General features: G+C 40.0%; 1 protein-coding gene and 1 long non-coding RNA gene across 2 annotated transcripts; one reads left to right on the top strand and one right to left on the bottom strand.

Annotated features, from left to right (window-relative positions):
- The first annotated feature begins 968 nt into the window (after nucleotides 1–968).
- LOC119287662 (alpha-glucan water dikinase, chloroplastic-like) lies at nucleotides 969–7,820 on the top strand. Its single transcript, XM_037567248.1, has 25 exons — nucleotides 969–1,261; nucleotides 1,349–1,456; nucleotides 1,520–1,618; nucleotides 1,701–1,835; nucleotides 1,940–2,034; nucleotides 2,118–2,252; nucleotides 2,402–2,564; nucleotides 2,671–2,760; nucleotides 2,845–3,030; nucleotides 3,246–3,308; nucleotides 3,380–3,442; nucleotides 3,539–3,598; nucleotides 3,723–3,875; nucleotides 3,975–4,058; nucleotides 4,271–4,447; nucleotides 4,526–4,632; nucleotides 4,769–4,982; nucleotides 5,081–5,184; nucleotides 5,278–5,413; nucleotides 5,565–5,690; nucleotides 5,973–6,083; nucleotides 6,265–6,363; nucleotides 6,447–6,713; nucleotides 6,776–6,891; nucleotides 6,985–7,820. The coding sequence occupies exons 1-25, from the start codon at nucleotides 1,088–1,090 to the stop codon at nucleotides 7,187–7,189; spliced, it is 3,270 nt and encodes a 1,089-aa protein (XP_037423145.1). The 5' UTR covers nucleotides 969–1,087; the 3' UTR covers nucleotides 7,190–7,820.
- LOC119287667 lies at nucleotides 2,173–9,674 on the bottom strand. Its single transcript, XR_005140897.1, has 3 exons — nucleotides 9,422–9,674; nucleotides 9,178–9,325; nucleotides 2,173–2,284 (listed from the first exon to the last, which is right to left on the bottom strand). It is a non-coding gene; the product is annotated as an uncharacterized LOC119287667 (long non-coding RNA).
- Between the last annotated feature and the right edge of the window lie 714 nt (nucleotides 9,675–10,388).

Genomic DNA, 10,388 nt, shown 5'->3' with positions numbered 1-10,388 from the left:
CACTAGACAGCGTCACAACATCTATCAAACATATACATGACAACGTATTTAACACTATGTTAGGTAAGAGATTGCAAAATATTGTAAATACATGAGAAAGTGTCAAAGATAGTACACTTTCTTTTATACAATACCATATACTCCCTCTATTCCTAAATATAAGTCTTTTTAGAGATTTCAATATGGACTGCATATCGAGCAAACTGGGTAAATCTACGCTCTAAAATATGTCTATATACATCAGTATGTAGTTATATTGAAATCTTTAAAAAGACTTATATTTAGGAACGGATGGAGTACTCCCTCTGATCCATATTAATTATCCCTCACTTAGTACAACTTTCTTATACAAAACAAAAGATAAAGTAACTTTGTGGACGGACTCCTAGTCCAGTGGCCAGAGCGCAATGGCGTCTCGTAACCCACGCGAACCTTGGGTGGAATGTTGTTGTCTCACATTCTCCTTCTTAATTTAAAAGCCCCCATACTGGTTTTTTTTTTTTTTTGATAAAGCAACTTTTTGTTATACAACAAATCTTTGATTACATGTTGCTAGCAAGTCATATTTTTGCGAATAGTGGAAGCGTACATCGAAATTATGCTGAACGAAGTTCACATGCTTGTGAATCTGTGTGCTAAACAACACTAGGAATGGCGTACATGCCAAAATAAATATCAATTCTCTCACAAATTATAAATGTCAATTCTTACTCAGAGATTATGATCAACTGATGTTACATCAATTTATTTGCTGACCTATTTTGTCTTCTGAATACCAGTCTGGTTCCAGTTCTACACTGAAAATCGAGATAGACGATCCAGCTCTCCAATCAATCGAGTTTGTTCTCGTCGATGAGGCACAGAACAAATGGTAGTGTGGCATTCAAGATCGTCATCCAGTTTTACATCTTTATCCATGTGTATGATGCCAACAAACCTACTTGCCTCTTCATTGAACAGGTTCAAAAATAACGGCGAGAACTTCCTAATCCATATACGACCAGGCCATCAGGGACAGCATTCTGCTCCTGCAGCAACAAACCAAAACTTCTCATCTGAAAGGGTCACACGCAAAAACAGAGATGTCATGCAGCTCCTCAGTAAACACGCATCCAGTTCCACCAACGTAAATAAGGCAACAGAAGCTGCTCCACATCGGAATCCCACGGTTCTTGATCTCTTCCTGAAGTCATTGCAAGAGAAGAATGGTTGCCAAGTCCTCTGCAAAAAGGTCTTCAAACTGGGCGAAAAGGAGATCTTGGTTAGTTCAGATAGATATTCTACACCTTAATCTTATGCTTCTAGCCTCATATTGCAATGTGGGCTAAACTATTCTCCCTTTTTGAAGGCATCGATGTCAGAAGTACAAGGAAAGTTCAAAGTTCACTTGGCCACAAATCACGCCGAGCCACTTATTCTCCACTGGGCACTCACAAAGAAGGCCGGAGAGTGGAAGGTAAAATCATCACAAGATTCCAGGTAAGATTAACAACGAGACTAACATGTAAATTTTTTCCAGGCACCTCCTCCAGGCGTAGCACCTGCTGGTTCAACATTGCTTGAACTGGCATGCGAGAGTTCATTCTCTGATGCTGAACTAGATGGTTTGCATTACAAGGTAAACATAAATTCATCATTGCAGTATTTGTTTCCGCTTTGTAATGGTGTCTACATTTGATGGAACTTTTTGTCATGCCAAGGTTCTGGAGATAGAGCTTGATGCCGACAGCTATAGGGGGATGCCTTTTGTCCTCCGGTATAATGAAACATGGATAAAGAACAATACCTCTGACTTTTACCTTGATTTTAGCAGGAGAACTGCCAAGACTTCAGAGGTGACTTTACATTTCAGCTTTCGACCATATTTCACTTTCTCCCCAATATTAGGCAAGAGTTCCTTCAAAAGTGCTAACAAATTATCATACCTGCCATGCAGCAGAAGGATAGTAGTGATGCTGGTAAAGGGACTGCAAAGGCTTTGCTAGAAACAATAGCCGATCTAGAGGGAGAGGCCCAAAAATCTTTTATGCATAGGTAAAATGCTAAATGGTGACTATAGTCTATAGTAACACGGTAGTTCTCTGGTACATCAATAAACTGGTGTTATTCCTCTGCAGATTCAATATAGCATCCGACCTAGTTGAACAAGCAAAAGATGCGGGACAATTGGGTCTTGCTGGACTACTGGTTTGGATGAGATTCATGGCCACGAGGCAACTTATCTGGAACAAGAATTATAATGTGAAGCCACGGTATGCACTTTGTATCCCTCATTTCATCAACCCTACAAGGAAAAAAAAATCATCATAATGAAGTTCAGTAGAATGATAATTATAGCACTTCCACCAAACAGAACTCAAGTAGCTTTAATAACGTGTTGCCCCCTCTTACAATTATGCAGTGAGATTAGCCAAGCACAAGATAGGTTCACAGACAATCTTGAAAGTCTCTACAGAACATATCCACAGTACAGGGAGATGCTAAGAATGATATTGGCCGCAGTAGGTCGTGGAGGTCAGGGTGATGTCGGTCAACGTATTCGTGATGAGATTTTGGTAATACAGGTAAGTTTATTCAACTACTTTTATTTTCTAATTTGTTGACGAAAGAGTACACGATACAGGAATAGTATTTTTTTGCGGGGGTGTACATCAGTTGTTTTCATTGTAGAGAAACAATAACTGCATGGGTGGAATGATGGAAGAATGGCATCAAAAACTACACAACAATACAAGCCCAGACGATGTGGTGATTTGTCAGGTAAGGCATTCATATTTGGATTCTTAGCACCATAAGGAATTCAGATTTTACGGTACGTATATGACTATATCTCACGTTTTGCAGGCACTGATGGACTATATGAACAGTGACCTTGACATCAAAGTTTATTGGGATACTTTAAACAAAAATGGCATAACAAAGGAAAGATTAGCAAGCTACGATCACCCTATTCACTCAGAACCAAATTTAACGAGGGAGCAGAAGGAGGGTCTACTACGCGACTTAACAAACTACATGAGAAGCCTCAAGGTCAGCTTCATTGTGAAAGATATGCTAGTATGTAGCACATAATCTTGCTTAGAAACATCAAGATGGCTGGTAACTCCAGACCTTTTGTTTTATAATGTTCTACTCATCTCCATATGGAAGAAAATGCAAACATGATATAGTGATGTATTTATGGAAATGCCATTTTCCTTATCTTTACTGGACTGTTATGTGTGACTATAATTCTAATATCACAGGCTGTTCACTCCGGTGCTGATCTAGAATCTGCTATAGGAACCTGTACAGGGTACACGTCAGAGGTACCATAATATATCAGCTAAATTAATGAAACCGTGTTCGGATTAGTTATGACAATATTTCCTTGTTACAGAGTCAGGGTTTCATGGTTGGTGTCGAAGTGAATCCTGTAAAGGGATTACCATCTGGATTTTCTGTAAATATGCTTAAACTTCCCTTCTAATACATTATTATTCTAGTATCTGTAACATATGAAGGCATGTTTGTGTTGATATTCATCATTTGGGCACAGGAATTGCTTAAGTTTGTCCTTGACCACATTGAGGATAAATCAGTGGAATCACTTGTTGAGGTAACACACTGCTGTTTGAAGACTCCTTACTCACATCAAATTTTCAGGCATTCATTTTCCTATTGCACCAGTGCTATTATTCAATAGACATTATAGTTCAGTGATATTAATTGCTATCTTACAGGGTCTCTTGGAGGCAAGAGCTGCGCTTCGCCCTTTGCTCCTTGGCTCAACGGATCGCTTGAAGGATCTCATATTTTTGGACATTGCTCTTGATTCTACTGTTAGGACAGCAGTTGAAAGGTCATATGAAAATCTGAACAATGCATCACCTCAGGTTAACTAAACATATCTCGCTGTTTCTTCCCATTTACAAAGATAAATGTTTGTTACTTTGGCATGCGTACTGTCTCATAATCATCTCATTTTCATCCAGAAACTCATGTACTTCATCAGTCTAGTTGTTGAAAATCTTGCGTTGTCCACTGATGACAATGAGGATCTCCTATACTGCTTAAAGGTACAAACTTCCGCACAACCATGATTTTGTTGTGTGTTATTTTGATCTTACACTTAAAGATGAGCAAGGTGCATTCAAAGAAAACAATTATTGATTTGGTGATCAAACAACTCCCTTTTGCTTGTAAAACCACATGTTGATAGTACAAATGGACAAATATATTTTTTGTGGGTCTTGCTGCACATGACAGTGTTCTTATTTGTTTCTTAAAGGGATGGAACCATGCCCTTGAAATGTCAAACAAATCTGATAGTCAGTGGGCATTGTATGCAAAAGCATTTCTAGACAGAACTAGACTTGCACTTGCAACCAAGGGAGAAGAATACCATAATATTCTTCAGCCTTCAGCAGAATACCTTGGTTCGTTACTTGGAATTGAGCAATGGACAGTAAGTGCTTCCATCAATCATACTTTATTTTACTTTATTTTCCTATCTGCATACATGTATTAAATATCATATCTACAGCTTAACATATTTACGGAGGAAATTATCCGTAGTGGATCAGCCGCTTCATTGTCCTTACTCCTCAATCGTCTCGACCCTGTTCTTAGGAAAGTTGCAAACCTAGGAAGGTAAGACACATAATTTTATTACTGCCACTATAATATCTATATTAGTCTTGCATTATTGTACCTTTTAAGATGATAGCCTCAAAGTTATATGGAAGCTGATCCCAATCTCTAAATAGCATCTTATATATTTTAACAGTTGGCAGATCATAAGCCCAGTTGAAGTAGCGGGGTATGTGGTTGCCGTAGACCAACTGCTCACTGTTCAAGACAAATCTTATGACAAACCCACAGTTTTGGTGGTAAAAGGTGTCAAGGGAGAGGAGGAAATACCTGACGGCGTTGTCGCCGTCCTTACTCCAGATATGCCCGATGTATTGTCCCATGTCTCAGTTCGAGCAAGAAATAGCAAGGTCATCTCTCTTAACAAAACCGTTTGGACGCTAATAATTCTATTTATTACTCTAGTCTACCATATATGCTAGATAATAATCGATTCCTTCCTTTGAAGGTATTGTTTGCCACATGCTTTGACCAAAATATCTTCTCTGAACTTCAACAAAACGAAGGCAAGGTACTTTCACTAAAGCCAGGTTCTGTAGATATAAATTACAGGTAATATTTATTCTTTACATCATAGCCATACCAAGTCATCACCGAGAATTTTATTTGATATGCCTAACATCTACCTGTCTTCACATTTAATAGAGAGATTGCAGAGAATGAACTAGTTTCAAGTTCCCCTGATACAGCAGATGGTCAATCAGCACCATCTCTGTCACTAGCGAAGAAGCAATTTCTTGGAAAATATGCAATATCTGCTGACGAATTCTCTGATGAAAAGGTCATTACTCCAATGCCATTCTGAATTTCTGATTTTACCTATGGATTATGCATCTTTACTTTCTGAAAATGACCATACCACGGAGCATATTCATATTCTTTTACACATAAATTATGCATATTTTGTATTATTCAAGCATATTTTTTATTAGGTTGGAGCTAAATCCCGGAATATAGCTTACCTCAACGGAAAGGTGCCATCATGGGTCAGTGTCCCAACGTCAGTTGCACTCCCATTTGGAACCTTCGAAACAGCTTTGTCTGATAACACTAACAAGGTTGGTACCATATCACTAGATTAATATTACTCTCGCAAATGCATCATACTAGCCATCACACGGCTTCCACTTCTCAAACTCTACCTCTGAAGCAATACTATGCATTTACTGTTTTTCTAAACTATATAGCATGTTTGACGCAACTACTAAAAAAATTCTTGGTGAAATGTCAGATGTCTACTTACCAAAGGCCATGTTAAGTTATAATGTGGTTTTCGAGAACTACTGAACTGGCATAATAATACTCAATGCATTTATGGTTCATTAATTTTCAATTGGCAGGAAGTAGCCCAAAAGTTACAGATCCTAACGGACAAGCTCAATCAAGGAGAATTTGGTGCTCTTAATGAAATCCGAAATGTTCTGCTGAACCTAACAGCTCCTACTGATCTGGTAACAGACTATTCCCTACTTGCAAGGGTTTGTTTGTAACATAATCCTACTTGAACAGTTCTTTTGTAAGCTCCCAAATTCAACTGCAACAGTTTGTTTTTGCAACACAATCCTACTTGTAACAGTTCCTTTGTAAGCTCCCTAATTCAAAATCTGAATGATTACACTGATTTATTTTCAGGTGAAGGAGCTCAAGGAGAAGATGCAAGGTTCTGGAATGCCCTGGCCTGGAGATGAAGGTGAACAGCGTTGGGAACAAGCATGGATGGCAATCAAAAAGGTGACATAGCTGATACTAGAATCCATTATAGACAATATTCACAAATTAGCGAGACTGAAAAATCCCGTCTTGCATACTGTCAGGTGTGGGCCTCAAAATGGAATGAAAGAGCATACTTCAGCACCCGGAAAGTGAAGCTTGATCATGCCAACCTTTGCATGTCGGTTCTTGTGCAAGAAGTTGTGAGTGCAGACTACGCTTTCGTGATACATACTACCAACCCATCATCTGGAGAGTCTTCAGAAATATACGCTGAAGTTGTTAAAGGGCTTGGGGAGACCCTTGTGGGAGCCTATCCTGGTCGTGCAATGAGCTTCGTCTGCAAGAAGGATAATCTTGACTCTCCCAAGGTAAACCAATATTACTAGCAATTATTATTTTCTCTGTACTGTCTACTAAAATTTTGTTTTAGGTATTGGGATATCCAAGCAAGCCAATTGGCCTCTTCATAAAGAAGTCGGTCATCTTCCGTTCTGACTCGAATGGTGAGGACTTGGAAGGCTATGCTGGGGCTGGACTCTATGACAGGTGACTGGAAATCTTTCATGATACGCGATTGTACATTTTAAATTCTTCTTTTCTATGGGAGTCGCAGGTAATCATTTGCTGTTCTTTCTGTAGTGTGCCTATGGACAAGGAAGAAGAAGTGGTTCTTGACTACACAAATGATCCCCTCATTACAGATTGCAGTTTCCGTAACACAATACTCTCAAACATTGCTCGTACTGGTCATGCTATTGAGGAGCTCTATGGGTCTCCACAGGATATTGAGGGAGTGGTGAAGGATGGAAAGATCTACGTTGTGCAGACACGGCCACAAATGTGATTTACTATTTACAAGTACGGTATAGAATATGCATGACAGCCCGTGCATCTTATAGAGTTCCACAATTGTGCAATGTACTAAAACATGCACATACATTTTTGGTGTTGGTATAAGATGGCAAACTAGAGAGTAATAAAAGGAGGGGCGAGTTATCCCCAAGCATATAGAACTACAGAGTAATAAGAGTGCACTACGAAGAAACCTATCCATATAAGAAGTTCCAAACATCTCTTACAGAAAAGAATGCAGCCTGCAAATGAAGATTAGAAGTGTTATTGCTTGAAAGAGAAGCACTGCTCTTGGGATGACTGAGATAAACAGGTCAAATCTATTTCTACTGATTTCAGGCCATTAAAAGAAACAAAGGCAACTGAGTTGTAATAAGGTAACTGGTAATGGCTGGCAGTTATTGGCTATTGCAGATAAGTTTCACAAAGTCCTCTGATTCCTCGACCGGTGGATTATGGTCCATGGTCATAGGGTTGGTGCTAGTATGGTGGAGATGCAACTGTGAGGCAGGTTCAATGTGGATGGCCTCGGATTTTTCTTTCTTTTTGTGTAAGTCGATCGGTTGTAATGCTTGCCATTGTGTTTAATAATAAATAAAATGTTTGCATCAATTGATGCAGGGGCCGAGGGTTTCCCTCTTTTCCAGAAATAAATTCTCTTGGCCACCTGTCCTTCTAATTCTTCACCACCACAGCTTCCCACCTAAATGTTTTCACATAATTGCTTTAGTCCAGGTGATAATGTGCGCGAATCATCACCTCGACATCCCAGGGTCGAGATGAAATATATTTTTGCACTAAGTTTTTTAATTCAAAATTCACTTGAAAGTTTTGAGCGGAAAAATACCTAAATTTTAAGATTTTCCGGATAACTGGTTCTCTTGTTCCCTCGCGAAAAAAAGCGAAATTGAGAAAAAAAAAACTTGTTCAAACACGTGCCTAGATCTAAGTCATCCTTTGCATGGGAAAAAACCTCAATACATCTCAACAGTATCCCCGGAGATTGGATCGGCTGCAGGAATAGCCTTTCTCGCGAAGGCGACACCTTGTCCCCCAACTTATCTGCAACATAGTGGAGATGCAACCGTGAGGCAGGTCCAATGTGGATGGCCCCGGGTTTTTTTTGTAAGTCGATCGGTTTGAATGCTTGTCATTTTTTTAATAATATAAATAATTTCTGTGCATCAACCGATGCAGAGACTGGGGGTTTTCCTCCTTTTTGGAAAAAAATTCTCTTGGCTGTCTCTCCTTCTAATTCTTCATCACCACAGCTTCGCACCTAAATGGCGTGCCTAGATCGAAGTCATCCTTTGCATGGGCAAAAACCTCAATCCTTCTCAACAGTATCCTCAGAGATTAGATTGGCTGCAGAAATGGCCTTCATCATGAGGGCGAGACCTTGTCCCCAACTCTTCGTCATCGTCACACATGTTCTCTAATAACCTATTGTCGAAGCCCACTAACACGACTTCTCCTCCATCCAATATGCCCCCATCTGTGATATTCAGGTGGCTCATCAAGGACAATCTCAATAAGGCTAAATTGTTTTGCAGAAACAACTCTCAGTGCCACTTCTTGGAAATTTGAAATGCCCACAACTGCAAAGTGTTCAGGAATGTGGATTGCATGGACTATGTTGTTTGCACCCTAACCGCACTGTTTGGACTTGTATGTTTAAAGAACGTAGTGACAAGATCGTTGCTATGTCTTGGAAGCAATACCTGTCCTCACATGCTTAGTGAGAAGGTCACATGCTTCATGCTTGTGTGCCCCTATACAACTTTCGCTCTGGTTAATGCATTCAGGTGGTCTGGTGCCTATTTACCAAATGCATAAGCTTCTAGCATGAATCAAACGGATGGACACAACATTAGTCATTATACTGACTCAAATTAAATTCAACAGATATGTTCTACTATTCAATTAGAAAACACCATAAAATTGCGACAACAATCACAACAGGGGACATAGTGCTCTCACCTGATTCCTGAAACAAGTGGGAAGAAGATGAGAAAGCATGCTGGCAAGAAAACATCCCTTCATCACCCACCACTCAAGGTAATTCCTTTCGGGATGAGAAGACAAGGCAACTCCATGTCTCACTCTGCACCTTCATAGTGCCTGCAGTCTGCATGCAGATCAGCGGCAGACACTGTATTATGGTCAAGCGTAAAGTTCTTCTTGGTACACATCAGAACTATAACCCGCAATACATTTTCTGTACCTTGCCCATGTGTTGTCGAAAGAAGTCTCTCGATGGGGTCCTGTGAGCCACCATCAGAAGCAGGGATCATTACGTCGAACACCTTGCGGCCATGGCGTCCACACGAGAGCCCGCAGATGCCCCGACTGGTACACACGCCGAGTGCCGACTACCGAAAAGGGCCAGGCGGAAAACGCACGGCGCCGCCCCGCCGGCCTCCCCGGCCGCCGCCGGTCTACACTCCAGAAGTCTACTACAGGCTCGGGCAGACGGTCTGGCGCGTCCACTCTTTTCCTCCCTGTACCGGGCCTTCAGTTTGGCCCAGTATCAGGGTAACGCGAGAATGATCCGATGTCGGGTATATTAGTACCACACCGCTTACGAACAGGGACCCAGACCGATTTATAAGCTGGTTTCTAGACTTTGTGTTCACCATTCAGCATGGATGGTGACTATCTCAAAAACAATGAACAATCAATAATTGTGATTTCATCATGGCATTGCTCATTCAAGGGTGATTTCCTTGACATGAGCACATGACATGTTTACCTGCGCACCGACACGGGTGTGCATTAGCTTTTTCTCTATGTCCGTCTAAAACTAACTTTTTAATTTTTACTGTATGTCTAGACTAGAATAGTTGATACATTTGACTTTTTTTAATTCACTGTGGATAAAAGTTTGTTTCATGCTTTGGTTTCTTATTTCATTATTCGGGGTATCAGAAAGAATATATCTTCTACTCCATCCATTCCTAAATATAAGTCTTTATAGAGATCTCACCATGAACTACATACGGAGCAAAATGAGTGAATCTACACTCTAAAATGCATACATACATCTGTATGTGGTTCATAGTGAAATCTCTATAAAGACTTATATTTAGGAATACATATTTAATTGTTCTAGTTAAAATTGGGTCATTCAATTTTTAAAGAGCACATATTTGTATGTGGTTCATAGTTTTTAAAGACCACATATTTAATTG

The sequence above is a fragment of the Triticum dicoccoides genome, chromosome 1A, assembly GCF_002162155.2.
Source record: "Triticum dicoccoides isolate Atlit2015 ecotype Zavitan chromosome 1A, WEW_v2.0, whole genome shotgun sequence".
Taxonomy (NCBI): Eukaryota; Viridiplantae; Streptophyta; class Magnoliopsida; order Poales; family Poaceae; genus Triticum; species Triticum dicoccoides.
This window is presented reverse-complemented; position numbering and strand designations above follow the sequence as displayed.